Here is a 25,842-nt window from a genome sequence, read left to right on the forward strand (position 1 = left end):
TAATGTTTTATATTGTCACTTAGCTGTGGTTAATATAATGTTTTATATTGTCACTTAGGTGGGGTTAATATAATGTTTTATATTGTCACTTAGGTGTGGTTAATATAATGTTTTATATTGTCACTTAGGTGTGGTTAATATAATGTTTTATATTGTCACTTAGGTGTGGTTAATATAATGTTTTATATTGTCACTTAGGTGTGGTTAATATAATGTTTTATATTGTCACTTAGGTGTGGTTAATATAATGTTTTATATTGTCACTTAGGTGTGGATAATGTGTTGTTTTATATTGTCACTTAGGTGTGGATAATGTGTTGTTTTATATTGTCACTTAGGTGTGGATAATGTGTTGTTTTATATTGTCACTTAGGTGTGGATAATATATTGTTTTATATTGTCATTTAGGTGTGGTTAATATAATGTTTTATATTGTCATTTAGGTGTTGTTAATATATTGTTTTATATTGTCATTTAGCTGTGGATAATATATTGTTTTATATTGTCATTTAGGTGTGGATAATATAATGTTTTATATTGTCATTTAGGTGTGGATAATATAATGTTTTATATTGTCATTTAGGTGTGGATAATATAATGTTTTATATTGTCATTTAGGTGTGGATAATATAATGTTTTATATTGTCATTTAGGTGTGGATAATATAATGTTTTATATTGTCATTTAGGTGTGGTTAATATAATGTTTTATATTGTCATTTAGGTGTAGATAATATATTGTTTTATATTGTCATTTAGCTGTGGATAATATATTGTTTTATATTGTCATTTAGCTGTGGATAATATATTGTTTTATATTGTCATTTAGGTGTGGATAATATAATGTTTTATATTGTCATTTAGGTGTGGTTAATATAATGTTTTATATTGTCATTTAGGTGTGGTTAATATAATGTTTTATATTGTCATTTAGGTGTGGTTAATATAATGTTTTATATTGTCATTTAGGTGTGGTTAATATAATGTTTTATATTGTCACCCCTAGGTGCGGTTAATATAATGTTTTATATTGTCACCCCAGGTGTGGTTAATATAATGTTTTATATTGTCACTTACGCGGTTAATATAATGTTTTATATTGTCACTTAGGTGCGGTTAATATAATGTTTTATATTGTCACCCCAGGTGTGGTTAATATATTGTTTTATATTGTCACTTAGGTGTGGTTAATATAATGTTTTATATTGTCATTTAGGTGTTGTTAATATATTGTTTTATATTGTCATTTAGGTGTTGTTAATATATTGTTTTATATTGTCATTTAGGTGTGGTTAATATAATGTTTTATATTGTCATTTAGGTGTGGTTAATATAATGTTTTATATTGTCATTTAGGTGTGGTTAATATAATGTTTTTATATTGTCACCCCAGGTGTGGTTAATATAATGTTTTATATTGTCACCCCAGGTGTGGTTAATATAATGTTTTATATTGTCACCCCAGGTGTGGTTAATATAATGTTTTATATTGTCACCCCAGGTGTGGTTAATATAATGTTTTATATTGTCACCCAGGTGCGGTTAATATAACGTTTTATATTGTCATTTAGGTGTAGTTAATATAATGTTTTATATTGGTCATTTAGGTGTTGTTAATATATTGTTTTATATTGTCATTTAGGTGTTGTTAATATATTGTTTTATATTGTCATTTAGGTGTGGATAATATAATGTTTTATATTGTCATTTAGATGTGGATAATATATTGTTTTATATTGTCATTTAGGTGTGGTTAATATAATGTTTTTATATTGTCATTTAGGTGTTGTTAATATATTGTTTTATATTGTCATTTAGCTGTGGATAATATAACGTTTTATATTGTCATTTAGGTGCGTGGATAATATATTGTTTTTATATTGTCATTTAGGTGTGGATAATATATTGTTTTATATATGTCATTTTAGGTGCGGATAATATATTGTTTTATACTTGTCATTTAGGTGTGGATAATATATTGTTTTATATTGTCATTTAGGTGTGGATAATATATTGTTTTATATTGTCATTTAGGTGTGATAATATATTGTTTTATATTGTCATTTAGGTGTGATAATATAATGTTTTATATTGTCATTTAGGTGTGGATAATATAATGCCTTTATATTGTCATTTAGGTGTGGATAATATAATGCCTTTATATTGTCATTTAGGTGTGGATAATATAATGTTTTATATTGTCATTTAGGTGCGGATAATATATTGTCTTTATATTGTCATTTAGGGTGTGGTTAATATATTGTTTTTATACTGTCATTTAGGTGTGGATAATATATTGTTTTATATTGTCATTTAGGTGTGGATAATATATTGTTTTATATTGTCACTTAGGTGTGGATAATATATTGTCTTTATATTGTCACTTTAGGTGTGGATAATATATTGTTTTATATTGTCATTTAGGTGTGGATAATATAATGCCTTTATATTGTCATTTAGGTGTGGATAATATAATGTTTTATACTTGTCATTTTAGGTGCGTGATAATATAATGCCTTTATATTGTCATTTAGGTGCGGATAATATAATGTTTTATATTGTCATTTAGGTGCGGATAATATAACGTTTTATATTGTCATTTAGGTGTGGATAATATAATGTTTTATACTGTCATTTAGGTGCGGATAATATAACGTTTTATATTGTCATTTAGGTGTGAATAATATAATGTTTTATATTGTCATTTAGGTGTGAATAATATAATGTTTTATATTGTCATTTAGGGTGTGGATAATATAATGTTTTATACTGTCATTTAGGTGCGGATAATATAATGTTTTATACTGTCATTTAGGTGCGGATAATATATTGTTTTTATATTGTCATTTAGGTGTGGATAATATAATGTTTTATATTGTCATTTAGGTGTGGATAATATAACGTTTTATATTGTCATTTAGGTGTGGATAATATATTGTTTTTATATTGTCATTTAGGTGTGGATAATATAATGTTTTATATTGTCACTTTAGGTGTGGATAATATATTGTTTTATATATGTCATTTAGGTGTAGTTAATATATTGTTTTATATTGTCATTTAGGTGTGGTTAATATATTGTTTTATATTGTCACTTTAGGTGTTGTTAATATATTGTTTTATATTGTCATTTAGGTGTTGTTAATATATTGTTTTATATTGTCATTTAGCTGTGGATAATATATTGTTTTATATTGTCATTTAGCTGTGGATAATATATTGTTTTATATTGTCATTTAGCTGTGGATAATATATTGTTTTATATTGTCATTTAGCTGTGGATAATATATTGTTTTATATTGTCATTTAGCTGTGGATAATATATTGTTTTATATTGTCATTTAGCTGTGGATAATATAATGTTTTATATTGTCATTTAGCTGTGGATAATATAATGTTTTATATTGTCATTTAGCTGTGGATAATATAATGTTTTATATTGTCATTTAGGTGTTGTTAATATATTGTTTTATATTGTCATTTAGGTGTTGTTAATATATTGTTTTATATTGTCATTTAGGTGTTGTTAATATAATGTTTTATATTGTCATTTAGGTGTTGTTAATATGTTTTATATTGTCATTTAGGTGTGGTTAATATAATGTTTTATATTGTCATTTAGGTGTGGTTAATATAATGTTTTATATTGTCACTTAGCTGTGGTTAATATAATTGTTTTATATTGTCATTTAGCTGTGGTTAATATAATGTTTTATATTGTCACTTAGGTGTGGTTAATATAATGTTTTATATTGTCACTTAGGTGTGGATAATATAATGTTTTATATTGTCACTTAGGTGTGGTTAATATAATGTTTTATATTGTCACTTAGGTGTGGTTAATATAATGTTTTATATTGTCACTTAGGTGTGGTTAATATAATGTTTTATATTGTCACTTAGGTGTGGTTAATATAATGTTTTATATTGTCACTTAGGTGTGGATAATGTGTTGTTTTATATTGTCACTTAGGTGTGGATAATGTGTTGTTTTATATACCTAGGTGTGGATAATGTTTGTTTTATATTGTCACTTAGGTGTGGATAATGTGTTGTTTTATATTGTCACTTAGGTGTGGATAATGTGTTGTTTTATATTGTCACTTAGGTGTGGATAATATAATGTTTTATATTGTCACTTAGGTGTGGATAATGTGTTGTTTTATATTGTCACTTAGGTGTGGATAATATAATGTTTTATATTGTCATTTAGGTGTGGATAATGTGTTGTTTTATATTGTCATTTCCTCCCATTCAAGAGTTCTTAAGCATAACACACACATCACTAGTTTTAGTAAACATGGATAAAGTTTGAACTTTTTTAGCGTTCGTTTACTACATGGATATTATGTTACTTCATAATTTTTATCTTTGTTTCCAACAGGATAGATACATGCCTTCCTCAATGGGGGAGCCAGCAAGTTTGCTGCTTCCAAGTCAGGGAACAGCCGGAATGATCCCCGATTGTGTTCCGGATAACACTTCAGGATCTCCTTTCCAACACTCGTTTTCTATCACTTCCACCTGTAATCCTTCCCCACCTTTACAACCCACTGGACCAACGGCTCATCACGTGGGAGTTAACTCCAGTCCTCCTTTGCAGCACGTGCAGAATGGTTATAGCCCGTCTCTTAGTCCTGAACGCATACACACTTTACAACCACCGTGCACAGGTAAGAAATCCTCCATCTTAGAGTTATTCTTACCACAGCATGTTCTATTGTAAACCCAACATTTAGGAAAATCAATCTTAGGAATTATTTTATTGAAGTAAAATAGCTGACAAATATTACTACTCCAGAACATCAATGTGTGGGTCACGTTGTGGTATTTCTAATTCAATTCAGTTATTCGAATAGCAAGTATTATATATATTATCACATTTCAAACCAGTGCCGGATTGTTTAAACCTAAACTTTCAAACCCATCGTATGTTTTTTCTCAATTACGATCTTTCTCAACGATCGGACTTCTATTGAAACTGGCCCGGCATGGCCGAGCGCGTAAGGCGTGCGACTCGTAATCCGAGGGTCGCGGGTTCGCGCCCGCGTCGCGCTAAACATGCTCGCCCTCCCAGCCGTGGGGGTGTATAATGTGACGGTCAATCCCACTATTCGTTGGTAAAAGAGTAGCCCAAGAGTTGGCGGTGGGTGGTGATGACTAGCTGCCTTCCCTCTAGTCTTACACTGCTAAATTAGGGACGGCTAGCACAGATAGCCCTCGAGTAGCTTTGTGCGAAATTCCAAAACAAACAAAATCTATTGAAACTCACCTGTGGGGAAATCAATATGTTAAGTGATAAAAACAACGAAACAAATTTTAACGACCCCCTCCTCCCCATGTGGTCGCACGTGGTCCACACACATTCGTGAATCCGCTAATTAATTTCATTTTTCATCGAAAAAGAGTTTTAAAAATTATGAAACAATTTACATATAATCATAATAATTAAACCTAATTGGAGTATGCACATAGATTAAATCCAAATTGAACTGAAACATCAGATTCGGCGAAAAACGTTTATGTGTGTGTGAACGTGTGAAATACTGCATGCAACAGTACTGACAAATAACACAGTTCCTGTTGTTTCTCTGACTCTGGGAACACTGGTTAATATGGCTGTTTCAAATCATTGTCACTTTTAAGTGTTATGTCTGTTTCAACAAGTTTGATATTATATTACATTCTAAGGAGTCTTACTGCTAAAACATAGTGTTCCTTTTCCCTTCCTTTGAAATAAAAATGTTATTTGTTCGCTTACTTAATCAGTTCATTTTGGGTGATGAAGCTTGGTTAAGCCTAATGATGTTGTTACGCAACATGGACATTTAAATGCCCATAGAGGGCGTTCCTTGTTCCAAAATGACCAAACTTACTGAGATTTTGTCAAATTCTAAAATGTTTTTATTCCTGATAATATAGTTCCCGATTATCTCCTAATTCCAACACAGATATTTAGTACAACAGTGTGCACAGTGTGATGTAAAAAATGCCTCCTGTGTTTTTAAAAGAACATAGAAACATCTTTCTTAATGTCGAGTCAGACACATTTCTTTTAAAGTGGGGCTGTAATTTTAATTGATATAAGAGTAAACGTCTGTACACCAGGGATAAAGCTAACACTTTTATTAAAAAATATGTCGTATTTAGAACTGAACAAAAACTTGGGTATTTTTTTAATAACATAATTTAAACTGAAACTGATAAAACAACAACAACAACAACAAAAGTTAGCACTGATCTCCAACACACAAAATTCTGATTGGATAGAGCAGATGTTGTCATCATTAGAAAATCAGAAACAGAAATACCCGCCCCTAATGACGGGAAAAGTTTAATGTTTCAGTTTAAATTATTTCGTGGGCTTTATACCATTGAATGTTTTGCTCTGTGTTGCGAACTTTGCTTCTCCGAGTTATACTTTCGAGAAAAAAATCATTCAGTTTTTAGAACCACTATCTTTAAAAAAGTTAACTGTGTGATACTCTTGGTTTCACTCAAAGTTCTGAACTACTTATACCACCCACCTCTAAAAGTAATTGTTGAAAATTTCAGTCATGCTAAGAGCAGTAAGTTGACTTTTTTATTCTTTAAGTTACGTTACATTTTGAAATGACACCATATTTAATCCTAGTGTAGAATATCCTGATTGCAAAATACAAGTCGTGCCAGTTATTCTGTTATTTCAAAAGTAATTGTTAGGCCTACTTGTGTAGCTTTTACAACTGAAGACACACGAACGCTCAAATAGATACCACGGTTCGCAATATATATATAATTTGATGATGATATCTATTGCAGTTGTATTTATTATTGTTATTTTGAGTTGGAGATAACATTAAATAGTAAAGTTTATATGAAATGAATATTACACAGTGTATTTAAGATTAGTATCATATATTTCTCATAACAATTAAATGGGATTACATTTTGTGATGTCATACCCGTGACAAAGCAGAATTACTGTTGAAAATAATAAAAAAATTAACCCTCTCGCACACCCTACGATGAAACACGTGACCTAAAATGCAAGTGATTGGTCGTTCATTTCTTAACGTATATTGTGACCACAATAATCTAGTCTTATTCCACAATTTCAAGTGGTTCCCCGGTGGGACTGCGGTAAGTCTTCGGATTTACAATGCTAAAATCAGGGGTTGGATCCCCCTTGGTAGACACAGCAGATAGCCCGATGTAGCTTTGCTACTAGAGGACACACACTTTCAAGTGAAACACAGAGTTCAAAGTATTTTTAAGTGTTCATGATTCTTGACCAGCCAATCACAGCAGAATTATATCATTAGTTATGTGTAATTGCCTTCAAATCAATGGAACGGTTCTTCGAACTCTTGTACATTACCATGTAACACAAGAAGGCGCAGGTTACATGACTGATCGATACTGACTCATCGCATTGTAAGTTACGTGTTTTGAGACTGAATCAAATGTTCGCAGACGAAACTGAACGCCTTACCAGTAAGCAGATGTTTAGAAACAATCTACAAGGTCAACCTCTGTTTCAAACGTCCGGCGAGATACATTTTACTCATAATAAGGAACAAAACAGCTTCCCTGAAATGTTGCCAATAATATGTCCATTGGACCAACATTATTCTTTTTTTTATAGATCAGTCGCATTTCAATAAGCACCTAAGTATTCATTTCGAGGGATTTTAAAACCAGATCCACCCCGTTTTTACACTAGAGCGTGGCACATATTACAGAGGTGGTAGTATAGTGTGAGAAGAGATTAATACTGATAAACTTGTAAACTTCTACGTTATACTGAATGTGCTATTAATGCTACACACGATACGGACCACACCTTTCGACTCTGACCTGTTATATGCTGGTGCAGTTGACCTTGACCTTAGCTCAATGGTCGACAACGCCCATCCTCTCACCGTGAGAAAAAAAAAAGAAAAAAAGATCGACACGTTCAATAAAGAAGATATTTACCGACTCTCGTGCTCTCCACGCACATCGAGCTTGATCCATTTTAGTGTTTACAAGCTACTCTTGACTCGAGAGACGCGTTGAATTCCATCAGATGACACCACGTGTTAAATATGTTCTGCAAATAGTTATGTCAAAGGAGTGGTCGGGGTTAGCTCAGTGCATTCTTATTTTAAACAGGCAACATCGACGCCTGTTTGCTCTCTCCCTCTTCATACTGAACTATGGCATCCTTAAATTGTAAAACTTTAAAAAACCACACATAACAAATGTTCCTTGAGGAACATAAGCTGAGTGGCTAATTATTTACATTTCTTGTCGTATTAGTAGCAAACTTGAGGGTTTATAGCGGTAAATTTCGTGGCTTGATTTCAGCGGTGAATCCACTATAGATAGCCTATTGTGTATCTTTGCGCTTAAACACATAAAGATCTCTTTGCATTTCAAATCATGTGGCTGACCGTTAGAGTCATGACTTGCATAAAACTAAGAGACTCTTGAAAATTATTTTATAACAATGAAATGTCTTGTAATATATAACAAATTTACTTAATCTTTAATTTTTGGTACCAATGTATATTCAAAACAACATCCATTTCAGGAAGTAAGTTAATAAGAATGTGCTATTAATTATTAATTTGTAAGTTATTAATAACATTGAAAGTTCGAGCTCGCTGTGTTACCATTAAGAGTCGCTGGTGCGTGATCTCCTCGCTAACATTTAAGATCCCAGTTGTCTCTATGTTTCGTTACTTGGACTTGCTTACAAACTTAAAGATCCTAGTTGTCTGTATGTTTCATTTACTTGGACTTGCTTACAAACTTAAAGATCCTAGTTGTCTGTATGTTTCGTTACTTGGGCTTGCTTACAAACTTAAAGATCCCAGTTGTCTCTATGTTTCATTACTTGGGCTTGCTTACAAACTTAAAGATCCCAGTTGTCTCTATGTTTCATTTCTTGGACTTGCTTACAAACATAAAGATCCCAGTTGTCTTGGACTTGCTTATGTTTCATTTACTTGCTTACAAACATAAAGACTTGTCTCTGTTTCACAAACTTGAAGATTCCAGTTGTCTGTATGTTTCGTTACTTGGACTTGCTTACAGACTTGAAGATTTCAGTTTTCTATACGGTACACTCTACCTTCAGAAGGAATAGTTGAAATTGCTTAGGATATTGTATATTTTTTCTTGGTACGTACACTACCTGGAGATCACATTCACATGTATTTGTTATTTAACTTGACCAGTGATGAACTTGGGTGTTAAAATGTCTGAGATCTATTATTGTTTCCTTTTGTTGATCATATCAGTAATACTTTGTTATTTGACCTTTATATGGAAGTATAAAAACTGAGGTTAGATATGCCCAAATAACTGTTATTGCTTATATTTATATCAAATACAGAAATTGATAATTTATTACTTTTATAGTGTTTTATTACATCTAGAAATGTTTTAATTATATTCCCAAACAGCTTATTTACTGATACAAGAACGGCCCAAAAATAGGTTTCGTTTAGTTTTCTGTTAAGTGTCCATACCAAAATTAAAACTACATAAGACTGCTTCATACTGTTCAAGTTTTCTGTTAAATACGTCGTGATGTGGTTAGAACTACATAATATTATTTCACTTTCACGTCAGTACACGTAACGAGGGTAAAACTACATAATATTGTTTTGCTTTTGGTTTTTCTTAATTGCTTGGCACTTGTAAAATTCAATGTTAAAAATTCACATTAGAAAAACCGATTATTTTGTACACAATTCTAAAAATGATACCGTTTTCACTTTCAAAGTGGCAATAAAGTACAAATAACTCGCTGTATGTGATAAAAATTACAAAACGGTTGAGACTAGAAAAACAATCTCATGTACTCTACGTGTTTCAACGTATATCCCTGCATCATCCTCAGTGTCACTGTGTTTTTTTTTTCTAAATTTTACTCTGTACAGTGAGATACGTTTATTTTATTGTAATTTTGAGACTGAAAACAGTCTCACTTTTAGAACTGTGTTTGAAACAACCGCCATTTTTGCGTGTTTTTTTTAATTGTGAGTTTTTGACATTGTTTCTTGTTTTATTTTCTATTAAGTATACATACTAAAGTTAGAATTACATAATACTGTTTTTTGCTAAAGTTTCTTCTAAGTATATATACTGAGGTTAGAACTACATAGGATTACTTTCTATTCTTTGATTTTTCTATTAAATGCGTACTTAAAAAGGAAGACTTGTACTTTGAGTATGAAAAGTTTGAGCTGTAGATTTTTTTTTTTATTTAAATGCATAAAATTTATAAAAATTTATACTGCTCGTGTAATAGGTTAGGCACGTTGAGTTCTGATGGCCATGCGTGGCTTCTCAGTGAGTGCGAGGCCTGGCATGGCCAAGCGCGTAAGGCGTGCGACTCGTAATCCGAGGGTCGCGGGTTCGCGCCCGAGTCGCGCTAAACATGCTCGCCCTCCCAGCCGTGGGGGCGTATAATGTGACGGTCAATCCCACTATTCGTTGGTAAAAGAGTAGCCCAAGAGTTGGCGGTGAGTGGTGATGACTAGCTGCCTTCCCTCTAGTCTTACACTGCTAAATTAGGGACGGCTAGCACAGATAGCCCTCGAGTAGCTTTGTGCGAAATTCCAAAAAACAAACAAACAAACAGTGAGTGCGAGGTTAAACCTATTCCACAATACGTGATACCTATCAAACATCTCTAGTGCAAAAGACATTTTGAGTCAAATGGTCTGATCAAAAGTAGGAAAACTATCGACGTGTCTGTTAAGAGACACCAGATCTAGTGGCGCTTTAAAAGCTTTGTGATCGGGGAGCAAGTGTTAAAACTGAACAGGGGAGATGGACCCTGTACTCTGAGTGTATACAAACCAGTGAAGAAACTCGCATATTAATACTTCTATTTGAGGTGGATATCTGAGGAATGACAGATCCATTCCCCAAATATATTTCCCTTTGCAATACTTTGTACCATCTACACCCACCCCTCGCTGACATATATGGTGACGTCATCCGTACTTTCTTACTCGTAATTTCATTTTCTCACGCACGTGCAGACATATTGCCCTTTTAATTATATATACAGTAAGGCTGCAACAACATTGGATTATTTTTTATTGTTTGAGCTTTCTGTTAAGTTTACACAGTGAGGTTAGAACTACATAGGGTTATTTCTTAGTACTTAACTTTCCTTGTTAAATACACATACATATAAGGATATTTTATTATGTTCCAGGCAAATTACATTGAATTAGAAGAAATGTACTGAAAACTTGATGTGTCTAACTTCTTGTTGAAATATTTCAACATTAAGAGCCAGTATTCACCAGTCATTGATGTGGCCGTGAACAATACATCTATCTCGTTCACTTCTATCCGTTCATTTTTAAAATGAAAATTGAAAATAAATGTTTTTGAATTGTTGTTTCATAACATTGTAGTTTCTAAAATAAAAATTAATTTGTAATTTTGTTTAAAGTGTGGACGGATAAATAAATATACGCGAGAGAATATATCTTGAGTTCACTCAGTTTGAAATCGAAAAGATTTCTTGTTACTTTACCCCTGAAATGTTTTTTCTTTTTATTTCTTTCAAACAAACGAAAGAAAAAAAATGCTTTCAGAGGTAAGGTAAGGCCTATATTTTAGATTAAGGCCTCCTTCTTCAATTTATGAAAAAAATGTGAATTCATTTGTTGAAGGTAAACACATTTGAAGCTTTTTATTGTTATATTTTAAATAATATGTACACATAAGCATTTTATAGTACCTTGTATTTGTCACGAGGTAAAAACATTAGGCTTATCAACCGCACGTTGCCATTTCTACTAGCAACGACGCATTACACTCAATACCATAACTCATCAGGATGGTTGGGATACAACAAACGTAGTTCTGGTGGGAACGCTATTCTCTCGTGACAAATAAGATCTATTATAATCCCGCTACGTCAAGAGAGGCTTTAAGACCATAATATAAGAACTTTATGTCTTTTTAATTTCTGGACTAAACAGTACAGAAGATTTGCGCAAACACTGAACATTAGTTGAAAACCAGTTAATTTGCGTATGCGTAATTTAGGTTTACCGGCTAGTAAGTCGAAGTGTATATAGTGAAGAAATTATACTTAAGAGATATATCCAGAGTAAAATGAATAAGTGCAAAAAAACAGCATAAAGAAACTAAAAGTTACAAACGGTTGTCGTTATAACTATATATTCTTGATACGAATAAAATTTCATGTACAAATAATGACTTAATCACCATTATTCCAGTCTGATGCTTGTACCTAAAGCCATGAATGGGATACGTTTATTTTATGCCTGAAAAATAACTTTTAAATTGGCCGTTATTAAATTGGTATCTACATGTTTCAGAGAAGAAAAATGGACGTTATTAATATGGATTCACTATACAACACTTCAATTGCACACCGGATGTATTTGTGATTTATCATAATACAGCTTTATCTTTGAAGGATAGTCATTCATTTGGAAATTGATTAGCCAGTTGCTGAAAACTAGCAGTATTCCACGCCACAACTAGTTTCTTTTTAGGCCGTAGTGCAAGAAGTTTCTCAAAACGATGCCCCAGGTTGTTCTTGTTACAGGTAATTACGACTTAAGGCAGAGCAAATATATCTACTAATCAACATATTTCGTACGTTCGACAAGATTCGCAACAGTAACTCATTTTCATTGGTTAGGTTTGAACTCAGATTCGTTCAACAACAGCAACAAAAAAAAATCTAAATATTTTAAAGTACATAAAAAGGAGGGTCACTGACGATTGGAGCCACCTTATTGGCTGTGTTAGTCATGACCACTGAATTCAAAGATGAAACGACTTCTTCCCATGATAACTCTACCCAAAAGCTTCTATTTCACGTTAAAGGAACACTTTGCTACCGAAACAAAATGTGGAGGGAAAATGTCCTCAGTGCCCCCCCCCCCTGGTTCTGCCATCTATGTCAGGGTTAATACGTTCTACGGACGTTAATGTGTTTATAATTCAACTATAAATACTGAATACATCAAGGAGTGAGTAATGCAAAGTACTCGAGCTTTGAACATGTATTCTGTTAATTAACGCAAATACGACGCACTAATTTGTATAGATAAATGTACTTCTGTACAAAAATGTATTTTACAGTTATAGAAATTCAACGACTTCTTTCTGTATGAGATAATAAACCACTTAGCTAAGCAAGAAATGACTAATACCATAAATTACTTGCAGTCAAACGCGATGGAACAAACACGGTAGAATTGCGTCACCCGTTAAATAGCAAACCTGAAAATCCAGTACCCGCTTACCTCGTCGAGACTAAACACATGTTTGCTGATGTTTAGACGCTTTGACACGTGACATAATCGTCTAGAGAAAGAGATATAAAATGTTCCCAGAACTTGAACAAATTTCGATTTTTCGGCATAATTTTGAATTCGATTAATCTGTTTAAAATGTTGGAGGTGGTTTGTGTTTATATTAGAACCTGTTGTCGATCAATAATTTTGTTTAGAAAATAAACTTAGTTTCTAAAATATTCAGGTTTAACAAACCTGTGTAAAATAAGTGTTTGAACAGATTATACGTTAGTTTGTATCAGATTTCAATGAAATACGCCCCCAAGTAGCACAACTTTATTCTTGCGGATTTAAAACGCTAGAAACTGGGTTTTGATACCCGTGGTTGGCACAGCACAATAATGCATTGTGTGGCTTTATGTTTAACTTCAAACAAACAGCTAAATACAAATAAACAAATAAATAAATACAAATGAAACTAATGTCAATTATATGTCATCCATAAGAGTTGAACATGGCAGAGACGTCGCTTGAGGTGAGCCTCCTTTTAGACGAAAGAAACATTAATTCTACGAACCCACCTAGTCAGCGAAACTGTGTCGTGTGGAGCGTACAGTGGTCCCGTTTCTCAGTGCAAAGTACAGTAAATAGACAACGTTTTAACCTGGCAAACACCATAGGGTAAAATGACGCTTTGGTCAGGATATATCCTTCATATTTTCATTTACAATAGGATAACTGAATACACTTAAAAGTCTATGGCTGTTTTCCCACCTACACATTTCTAGCCAGTTCGATACGACATATAAAGTAAAGGATTCAGGTTACAGCTATATTATATAAGGTAAAAAAACAGTTGTTGATGATGGATGAATACAAGTATAAATGAGACGTACACATTAACTTCAATTAATAAAGGCGTATATATTTAGTATTCAGTTGAATTTTAAAACTTGCACGAATATTTATTTTAACATAACTTCTTCCTGATATTTTCTTCGATGTTTATATAATTGAACAAACTTGTAACTTGTAGGCCTAGTATTGTAATAATAAATGAAAGAGCCTTCCTCATATATTACTCGATGTGTATATAATCGTACCTAACTTGTATAACTTTTCAATAAATGAAATTACGTTTGCGTCATTTTGTAATGCTTAAAACCATGCATATTTAATTATTAAGAAATTGTTTATATTCTATACAAACGCCTGCTAACTATAATATTAAGCTATACGTCGATGACGTAAAACTGCCTACGCGAAATGTTTCCCGCTAATTCTTCGACTAAGGATTCTCTTTTTTCTCTCTGTCTTTCTTCTTCTCTATTCTTCAATTGAATTTTACAAGTCGATTGAAATACATTTTTATCTAAAATATAAAGAGGTGTTTTACTGGTACCGTTAAATATTTATTCTTCTCTCTCTCTCTAGTGGAAAGTAATTATAAGTGATGTTATAATTCACTAAGTTTGAATATATGCTTAGGTTGTTTTGTTTTTTCTTGTTTTCTGAATAAGATCAACCGTATCTTCGATTTTTGGAACAACCAACTAACAGAATTCGGTATCGCTACAAAAGCGAAAAAGGATCTCACGGGGGTTTGACAGGAGAATTCAGTACAACCACCAAAAAGACCTACCCTACGGTAAAGGTAAGTGAGAGAAATTAGACAACGGTATTGTTTTAATCGTATTAAAACGCAAAATTAATTGTGTACGTATAAAACGTTTTCAGCTATTCATAAACTGTTTGTTTATTTCAAAATATCATATACATCAATGGTTACAAAACGTCTGGACATAAGTAGTTTACTTTTCGGACATCTTGTCACTAATATGCGGCCCATGTATTAGTGCAAGCACACCGGAAACGCTACTGTAGCCTGGAATAATGAAGTGGGCTATTCCCAGTTAAAGGCCGTCGTTTTGAATTTGCTTTCGCATCCAAGCATGCAGATAAAGTTTTAGTCATATGCCTATTTTATTGATGTGTGGGTTGTTGGCTTATCTAAAGTCCCCAGGTGCAAAATAATCTCAAAACTGAGGTTACAACTCATTATTCAGATATTTGATTATGATTAAGGTACTTTATCCTAGGCCTAACCTATTATTTAATAGTTCAATGCGTAGTACAATTTACAATTGATTATATGTTATGTACGTGTACCAATACAGAATAATCACTGTGTATATAGGCTACTATAGTATGTGTTGTTTATCACAAACTGTTTTGGAATACTTTCTGGCTCACCGTGGATTTGCACATTACCCTTGTATTTGTTCCCTAAGTAAATCTCATCTTCAGATATGTTTATATTATTACATAATCACAAGGGGATACATACATGCCCAAATACTCATAGGTTACATGTAATCTATGAACGGTGGCATTGCTACAGTGGTATTCATTTCTAAAAATTTTTCTTTGTATGATAAATTTCAAAATATTTACTCACACGCAAAAGAGTTTGTTTGTTTGTTTTTACAGCAAGTTGTTTGAAGCCAAAAAAATTACGGCTCAGAAAAACTTCAGTGAAAACACACTTATAAAAATATTACAAAACACACAAATAAAGCAATACTAACGCAAATAAAACTAAAACAAGACAATAATCCAAATATAAGGCACAAAAACAAAGCCGAAAAAACATTAAACTAGCCACGTCTCTGTACACATCTGTTACCATTTCGTTTGACTTATGTTTCTGTGTTATTATTCTCTTTTGTTTCTGTAGATGTGACTGAATAAAGCAGTAAAAGATAAAACAAAACAGTTCCACTGCCTATAATTTCTTACAAATAGCCACAGCAGAAGGAATGATTGAGAACATTTTTTCATCTCCAAGGTCAGACGTCATAACACACGATCATCTTTTACCTGAAGTTTTATCAACATTTTGTACTGTGCTTTACAGTAATCTTTCGCAAATCAATTACTTCTTACTTCAGATACATAGTTTAGTAGTTCCTTGATTCTTCAGTCACTCATCGAGCCAAAGAAAGTTTTTTTTTAACAATGCAGAGTAAAATCGAACACGGCAGATAAGGATAATTACAAAAAGATTGACTGAAGTTGAGGGTGGCAGTGAAAGAACTAATGATATGATAGATAGCTGGGGAAAAACTCTATGGTGCCCCCTTTCCTTGGCGCCCTAAGCACGTGTTTATTTTGCTTAATGGTTAATCCAGGGCTGCTTCTTTCGTCGATTTGCATCAGTTATCCCTCTAACATCATCGTAGACTGATGGCTCAACTGTAAGTTTGAGGATTTATAATGCTGAAAATGAAGGTTTCTGTACACCGGTGGGGCACAGCATAGACAGCCCCTTATGTAGCTCTGTCACTTTACGGATCAACAGCAACTTTACGGACGTTCAACGCCAAAATTAAATAAAAAGTAGTAAAATAATCAAAATAAATATAAATTAGGAGAGTGCGATGTGAGTGCTGAAGCCCACAATGTCCCACATCTGTACTACCCTTCACTGTCTGCAGAACGTTGTGGGAAGATGATTGCTTTCCAAAATAAAGAATAAAAAAAAACCTCACAAAATAAGGTATTACCACTTTGAAGGTAATTAAGACAAGCTTACCCCCTGAAGTTGGCATTCCAGCCCTCGTTATAGTGATTAAGTATTAATTAGTAGCACAGTAGACAAATTATACTCGCATAATTAGTGATTTATCACAAAAACATGGGATGGAATGTCAACTTTAGGAAGTACGTTTATCTTACTTACCCCAGGGTAGTAGTACCTTATTTTGTGCATTTTCTTTTTCTCTTTTTTTTTTTTAACTTTGAAGAGCATTCACCATCAGACCACTGTCTGAAGGCAGTGAAGAACGATACAGACCTAGGATGTTGTGGGCTTGAGCACCCACATCTCGCTCGCCTAATTTCTATTTATTTTGTTTATTTTATTATTATTATTTAATTTCGTGAATTTATTCATATGAGACTGGCGAACGAAGGTTAAGACTGGTATATGGTGTATCCCCACCGCAATGTGGGTCCTACTTTCTAGTCACCTCCAAAACTTAGGGTACATTTTATATTCTACATTATAGCCTATACTCTGAGGATACTTTTGATTTGTGCAGAGGTTTTTATTTTTGTGACTTGTTTATTAGAAAACTAATATATATAAGTTTCTCGTTTGGTCTTCAAGACTCTTCGGAAGTTGTTTTGTTTTTCGTTACACACAATTGGAACAGCTAGATGCATCATATAGCAACCATATTTGGCAATATAAATACACGAAAAATTTTCTTTGATCATGGATGAAACTGAATAACTACTGTTATCATACCATTTGTTGTATCACTATAAAATTCAGTCCAATTTTTCAAATGAGTATGTTGTTTTAGTATTTAAATGTTTCCAGACCCATCTCGACCACTAATGAAACCTACAATATCAACTTCAGTTTCAAAATTATCATAACAGTAAACTATATACGTTTTTCACTGTTTTGGTTTGGTCTAAATTTTGTTAAAAGCTACAAAAGGTACTATCTGCACTAGCTGTTCCTTATTTAGCAGTGGTATACTGGAGAGAAAACAGTTAGTCAACACCACTCACTGTTAACTCTTTTAACAATAAATAGTGAGATTCACCGTTACATTATAACTTTCCAACGGCTGAATGGGCGAGCATGTTTGGGGTAAAGGAAATTCAAACCAGCGACTCGTAGATTGCGAGACGAGCGCCATAACCATTTTCCAACTCTTTATTTGAGCTTCTATCCGTATTTTAGTTTACGATTATTGAATAAGTTGTAGTTCTTTTCTTGTTTTAACCAACATAATGGTACAGGACCTTTTTATAGCGAGCTTAAATACTTTCTGTTTAGCTAACTTCAAGCTACTGACTACTAGCTCGAAAGGCTTGCTTAGCTTTAATACGATTTTGAATTCCAGTTTAACCGTTATAACATTAAACTAGGCTTTAAGTATTACTGACATTTCTCCATCTATCGCACGATTACAAGCATCACACGAATTTCGACATTATATTTACAATGCGATTTATGACTCATCGTTAGACAAGTTTCTAGCAATATCTATAAGCATTTAATGTTAAAATTAATTAGTATGCAAGTACACTAATGTACGTATTTCTGCCCTCAGTGTATTGCTTGCTTGTTGAATTTTGCATTAAGTCATGTGGGAGCTAACTTCACTAGCTGCCCATAATTTTGAAATGACAGACTAGAGGGAAGGAAACTCGTGAACGTCACTCAAGGCCAACTCTTAAGCTGCTTTTGTCAAACCAAATAGTAAGTTTTAATTGCCACTCTTATAATTACACTCAGAGGCCCACCAATGTAACTTCCATTTCTAAGTAAAATGTAAACTACACTTACACATTTTTTTTTCTTTTAAGGGTAAACAAGTCTTTCACATAGTTTATCTTGAACTATTCTTATTGAAGTTGGTGAAATCTTGACATACTTGTGGAAATCCATTAAAATCTGTTGCAAATTCGGCCGATATCCTGAAAATTGCAAAAATATTATTTGAGAGCCATAAATCTTATAAAGTGGAAAGGTGATTACAACCGTTCGTGATCGTTTGCTGGGTCATAAAGACTTGAAATTAATTCTATAAAAACTGTCATTCTTATAGTTCTTTTTAATGCGGATTTGAAACCCACGAACTTTAGGTTGCACTATAAAGATAATTACCATGGAGCCTTCAATTATTATCTGATTTTGCTAAGTGTCTTTACTTTTAAGTATTGGAAGTACGGAGATTTGATTTTCAGTATTCTTTGATAGATTGCTTAGGCAGAGTATTCATAATGAAACTTTGCAGAGTTGGTGCAACTGCCTGATTTTTAGTATTACAAGTTCTCGACCTCACCTCTGAGCGACCAGCCTTTTATTAGGAAGCCAAATTTAAGATTTTTCCAAAAAGTATTTCTTTGGTAAACAAATATTAAATAAATTATCTTTTTTGAAATTTTATAACCTGTGCGTAAAATTTTCGGACAGTAACAGTAGTGTGGAATTATTAGTATTTGTGCTTGTCTTTTGAAATATATTTTTTAATTCTAACAATAAAGTATTTAAGTGATATTTTTAAAAATGAATAAAAATTGCAATTATCTCACATTAGCTCAAAACACTTGGAGATAGTATAGCAGAATTCCAGCTATACGACTAACAATAACGTGACTTTAACATGTGAAAATACCACTTAAATAAGCTTGAACGCCCATTACAAAAACATTGTTTTTACAGAGACAGTTTTACATGTCTTTGTAATTTCCTGCTAGAACTGTTAGGAAATATGTTGGAGACCATAACTGCAAAGAAATGTTTGCAGCATTATCTTAGTAACTGATTTTATTAGTTACCCCCGGATACAATTGTTTTTGTTAAAACCATCGATATATGTTATATAGGAATGTTCAATATTCCACAGATATTAACCACTAGACACAAAAACTAGACGGTAATGAGACTTTTATTTTACTTTTATTCTTTATTTTAAGAAAAACACAGGGGGGTGTTCAATACTGACAAAACTGGGTTATTACAAATATCGTAGGTAAACGTACTAAAGAAATCGAAAAATTCGTGTACGAACACCAAAAAAAAAAAAAACTTAACAAAAATGTCAGTATTTTAAATGTCAAGATGTTAAGGAAAATTTGAAGTATTAATATGAGCAAACTTAACAAAATCAACCTTTATTAACTGATTGGCTCTACTCTGTTTGATTCCTCGGCACCTGTTCCCCATACTATTGGATGGCTTACTAGGACTAGAACAATACAGTTCATTCCTGGGTGAGAATGACTCTGAGTTCATAGAAACAGGTTGTCTGTCGCTAACTGCTCTCCCCTGGAAGTCTTGCACATTTTCAATCATATTTAGTTTCGGTGACTTAGCTCATGAAAAAAATTGCTGCGTGATCCCGGCGGTAAGAGAGTGGTTACTATCCTGCCGATGTATGAACTCGTCTACGACAGCACCAGCGGAAGTATAATGGGTAGCAGGACCCCCTGCACGTGACGCCTTGCTATTAGGAAGGTCTTTTTACGCCCTTACATGCCGACACCAACCATGACATAACTGAGCCACCCTCAAAAACATCACAGCGGACAAAGTTACAGGCTGAATATCACTCTCCTTCATGTCTTCACTCGCCAACCACTTGAAGATACACAAAATTTGCTCTAATCTGCAAACAGTACAGGAGCCAATGCTCAAGAATCCTGAGCAAACGTCAGTAAGGTTGTTCGGTACAAGGGCTCTAACTGGTATCCTGAACTTGAGTCTAGCCTTATGAAGTACGTTCTTGACCGGTGGGCACGATACCCTCACTCTAGTGATTTGATGAAGTTCGTTCGTGAAGCCCTGAACGCTGATGGGGCGGCTTTTAAAGATTTGTTTGTTTGTTTGGGAATTTCGCACAAAGCTACTCGAGGGCTATCTGTGCTAGCCGTCCATAATTTAGCAGTGTAAGACTAGAGGGAAGGCAGCTAGTCATCACCACCCACCGCCAACTCTGGGGCTACTCTTTTACCAACGAATAGTGGGATTGACCGTCACATTATACACCCCCACGGCTGGGAGGGCGAGCATGTTTAGCGCGACGCGGGCGCGAACCCGCGACCCTCGGATTACGAGTCGCACGCCTTACGCGCTAGGACATGCCGGGCCTACTTTTAAAGGATAAATTTAACATATATCAGTTGTCTACTGCAATTTTAGCCCTTCTTAAACCCTGATCTGATCACTTGGTGTGTTATTATTTGGCCTGGTATTTGTACCACAATTTACTAGCCACAGATTATGACACACAATGATTTGTGTCACTTCTGCGTCCTTCCTGAAACATTGTGACGACACTACCAACTTCACTATCAATTTGTTTCTAACCGTTTGCAAACCCTTTGTAAAGGTCAATACCAGCAAAAAATCCCATAAATCTAGCATTATTTGGACGGTATAAATTTTCTTTAATCAATGAAACTTACCCTTTGGCTTTGAGGAACTTGCGTTTTTTTTGTTTGTTTTTTTTCATAAAGAAGCTATTACGTAACCAGCAAAAAGTCCCATAAACCTAGCATTATTTCGACAGCATAAATTTTCTTTAATCAATCAAACTTACCCTTTGGCTTTGAGGAACTTGCGTGTGTGTGTTTGTTTTTTTCTTCATAAAGGGCTATTACGTACGGAATCATTGATACTTAAACTTGTTAACCTTACGTACGATTAATGTAATCCTCTATCATAAGGATGCTGAATTTGAAAACAAAAATTGATTGTTCGAAATATACACATTAAACAAACCTCATTGTCTTTTAATTTTTGTAAGTCATGTATTATAACGACAGAACTAACTATAAATAATCGTGTAGAGTTTATCTGTCTGGGAAATAAATGGATATTAATTAGTGTTATTATTCACTAAGACGCTCTCTGCTCACCTAGTTAATATTTTACTATGTTAAAGTTTTGTTGTCAAATATTTTCTAAGGATACGGAGGTTGTTTTGGGATCTCATATGTTACACGGTATCTAAAAAGAAAGAAAAAATAGTTTTTAAGCGATTTGTTGCACATAAAAAACTTTCATTTCAAACCGCAAGAACATCGTATATACTGATTGAAGACGTAATTACCAGTAACCGTACGCTTGTCATATTATTGAGTAAGCCAGTTCGTAACGAATTAATGTGTTTAACATTTGTCGGTAACTAAATACCGCAGAATCAAACTATCTTTAAAGATGTATTTATACTGTTTTTTTATGTTCACTAACTAATACTTTTTTTCTGTTACTTTCGTAGCTAGAGAATTACCAACAACATAATTGTCAGGTGTATATTAAAGCTATACTGTATACTGTTGACGACCAACCAAAGCCACACGTTCATAAACTGATGGGTAAACATTGCCAAGATGGAGTGTGCACTGTTACAGTAGGTGAAGACATGGTCGCCAGGTGATTTAATATTTATATAATTTGTGTATATAAAAAAGTACATAGGTGAATAATGTTTCAGAGAGGCTAATAAACTTGCTGATTATATTAAAGTCATAGCTGTTGTTAGCTGTGAAAGTGATGGATCTGCTTTAGTAAATTATTTACATTACGTAGTGGAGTGTCCAAATAAATGCAGACGGTTTTTAATTACAATAAATGCACATGGAACATCATCATAACTTGCATTATAATTTTGTTTGGAATAACCTTAACAGTGCTGTGGAAGAAAAAGATTTTTATGTAGTGCTTGATCAGTCTCTTAAGCCATCTGAGCAATGTGCTCTTGCTTTGCCAGTAGTATGGCAAATAGGATTTTAGATTTATATGTATAAATATTGAATAAAAGGCTGAAGAGGCTACAATTTCTATGTACAGGTTAATTACTACCGTGTTTCTCCGATAATAAGACCTACCCATAAAATAAGACCTAGTGTGATTTTTGGGGATAGTTTTAATATAAGCCCTACCCTTAAAATAAGCCCTAGTTAAGAGTGGCAGGAAGAGGAAAGAAATAAAAAAAAAAATAATTTATTAATTAGTTTAATAGCTAGTTAATTAGTTTGTTTAAGTATTGATCAAATTGAGTTTCTGAATGTTTTTCGTAATTTCTATTTATTTAGAGGTCTTATAATTTTTACTTTGTAACTTCATTTTTTTAATATATTAAAATAAGACATCCCCCGAAAATAAGCCCTAGTGTCATATTTTGGAGTGAAAATTAATATAAACCCTGTCTTATTTTCGGAGAAACACGGTAGTTACGTAACATTTGTAATGTTGTGTCCAGTTTTAGGTTTCTTGTGTTAGGAAAGAAACTGAATTATTGGAAAGGATTTGAGGTAAACCTATTAGGATGATAACTAGGATGGAAAAGTTGTTATATAAGATCTGTGAAGTTTTCTCTTTAAAATAGAAGAGTAAGAGGAGATCTGATTGATGTATAAGATTCTCAAGAGAAATAATAGTGTTGATGCATCATTTGTTTCCTGTGTAATGATGAGAATGGTGAAGTTAGGAAACAAACACAAATTTTGGTAAGGTACAAGTCATATTTAGCATATATATATATTTTAATTTCTCTGACATGATAGTTGGCTTTTGGAATGGGTTGCCTTTAGATGTGGTGGATAAAGCTAATTTAAGGGAGTTAAGAGAAGACTTGGTAAATATTTGAATGATAAAAGCTGGCTATGAGTTTTATAGTTTTGTGGCTAGGACAGCCTAGATGGACCAATTGATTACTTGTTATCCTTAAATTGTATGTCTCTAACTGTCTATGGATGTGTAAATATAAGTAAAATGTCCTCTGAAAATGGTATGTTTCAAAGTAATTATCTTCTAAGTTTCTCTTTGTACTTACTCTAGAATGTTTGTTTCTATTACAGTTAATTATATGTACATCTCCAATAACTTGTCAAGTTATTTTTTGAGAAACACTGGCTTTAAGATTTTTATTTTATTTTATAACTCTATTTATTTCATAATTCTAATTTACTTTAGAGGATGGAACAGCCAAAATGGACCAATATATCCCTTGTTGTCCCTACACATTATGTTAAAAGCTTGATAAATTATCACATGCTACAATACTTGTAATGATTTCCTTTTATTTTACACTCATTTTAAAATCAGTTATTTTTCTACTACTGTCTTATGAAATTGGAGCACTTAAGATTTAAGGTTATATGGCACATCTACTTATCTGTCTCATGTTAATGTTACAAATTTCTAGAATCTTGTATTATTTCTGCTAACCTTTCCTATGTTTACAATTACAAGTTTCTAGAGTCATAAACAGTTCCTATTATTTTTTCTGAAATGAAAGTCATGTAAAAACTTCTCAAGTCAAAGAGGATTTCTACTAGTTTTCTTGGATTTTGAGATTTTCAAGTTTCTACAGCAACTTGGATAATACTATTGTTTGTTCAATTATCATTTTGGTAGTACTCATATTAAGCTAGTCATGATTGGTTCATCTCCATGTATAATTTGAAATTGTTTAACTGTAAATTGTAAGGCTTCTCGGTGGATGGATTCCCGTACCTGGTGAGGGGACCTCCCAGGGAAGGTTCTGTTCTTTCAGTTTACCCCCTCTGGGATCTAAACATCCACCCACGTGTTTGCCGTGCCTGGTGACCCGTAAAGGGGAAGAGAGGATCCAACCCTAACACACCACTTTGGCCTTTAATTCCTGTAGACGGGCAGTCTTTGGGTGGCCCTCCTAGGGTCAGTTAGCTGGTCCACTTGGGCTAGGTTCAGCCAAGTACCAGTGTTTTTCTCAACAGGTGTTGTTGACATTGTGTCTGATGCTGGTGTTTGGGTATAGTGCTCACGTAATGTTACAATGTCCTTGTTTGGCATTGTAGTGCATACCCTCGTAGAGCTCCATGGTTGGTAGGGTAAGTGGGCACCAAAACATTCTCTTTTTCTATTATGAATCCTCCAAATGAAAACTTAAATAAAATAGTGAAAAAAACAGTCCATAGGTGAACGACTACATCTTAAAGATTCTGAGCAGCAATCTTTAACATCTGTATCACCTGTACCTTATTTTCATATATTACATTCTCTTTCAGACAAATTTTTAAGGCAGGTGTTTCCATTTTCTATCAAAAGGGACCAGAGGGACTTGCTGGCTCTCCAAAGTCAGTTAAAAAGCTTCACTCTAGTGACATATTAGTGGAAACATCCACATCTAAACACAGTGAACTCTTCTTATATTCAAAGGGGATTGGGGATATACCCATTGAGATTACGCTCCATGCTACTTTGAATTCGTCACGAGGAGTTATTATTGTGAGGTATTTGACGAACATCCCCGAGTTAGATATTCTCGCTGGTTTCTACACCTAAGAAGTTTCTGCAGTGAGGTGTATCTCCATTCGTACAAATGGAATTATGATGCTGACCAATGTCCTCATTTTAACATTTACATCACCACGTCCACCTGTCACCATCAAGGAAGGTTATCTTAATTGTAACGTACGGCCATACATTCCAAACCCTTTTGGATGTTTCCAGTGTCAGCAGCTCAGTCACTCGAAGATGTCATGTAGTGGTTCCTTGACATGTGCTCGTTGCGATGGCAAGGACCACAATGGCTGTGAATGTGAAACAGACCCTCATTTCATTAATTGCAATGGCTCTCACCCATCCAACTTTCGTTCTTGCCGTAAATGGTTGGAAGAAAAAGAAGTGCAGCGTTTGAATACGATTCATAATCTTACTTACCCTGAGGCTCGAAAGTTGCTGTCCACCACTTCATCTCTGACGTCTGCTGCTGCACTTCGTTTCATTATTACAGAGGGAGTGCAGACGTATCTCTTTCCAAAAGAATCATTCTCAAACCATATGAAAAGTCTTTTGACCTGTATGGTTAAAAAAGTTGATGAATCAACGTCAACACCCATCTCTGCCCCTAACATTCATTCCAGCAAACCCCAAATCCACATCCTTTGGTTCCAGGTACGGGCATTTCCTTGGGTACATATTCTCCAGTCCCAAAATGCAAAACGATCATTCGTCCACATCCTCAGTCGCTGGAGTCCTCTCCAACAACAAAGAC

The 25,842-nt window shown here is 33.6% G+C and overlaps 1 protein-coding gene across 7 annotated transcripts in view; it reads left to right on the plus strand.

Annotated features, from left to right (window-relative positions):
- The window catches only part of LOC143234402 (nuclear factor NF-kappa-B p100 subunit-like), a 98,260-nt gene that overhangs the window by 55,062 nt on the left and 17,356 nt on the right, over nucleotides 1-25,842 (plus strand). For all 7 annotated transcript variants that reach the window (XM_076471756.1, XM_076471758.1, XM_076471759.1 and 4 more), the window contains exons 2-4: nucleotides 4,384-4,672; nucleotides 14,794-14,927; nucleotides 22,081-22,235. In XM_076471756.1, coding sequence (XP_076327871.1) covers nucleotides 4,384-4,672; nucleotides 14,794-14,927; nucleotides 22,081-22,235 — 578 coding nt within the window. The remainder of the gene's footprint in view (nucleotides 1-4,383; nucleotides 4,673-14,793; nucleotides 14,928-22,080; nucleotides 22,236-25,842) is intronic.

This window comes from Tachypleus tridentatus, chromosome 12 (genome assembly GCF_004210375.1).
Source record: "Tachypleus tridentatus isolate NWPU-2018 chromosome 12, ASM421037v1, whole genome shotgun sequence".
In the NCBI taxonomy this organism is placed as follows: domain Eukaryota; kingdom Metazoa; phylum Arthropoda; class Merostomata; order Xiphosura; family Limulidae; genus Tachypleus; species Tachypleus tridentatus.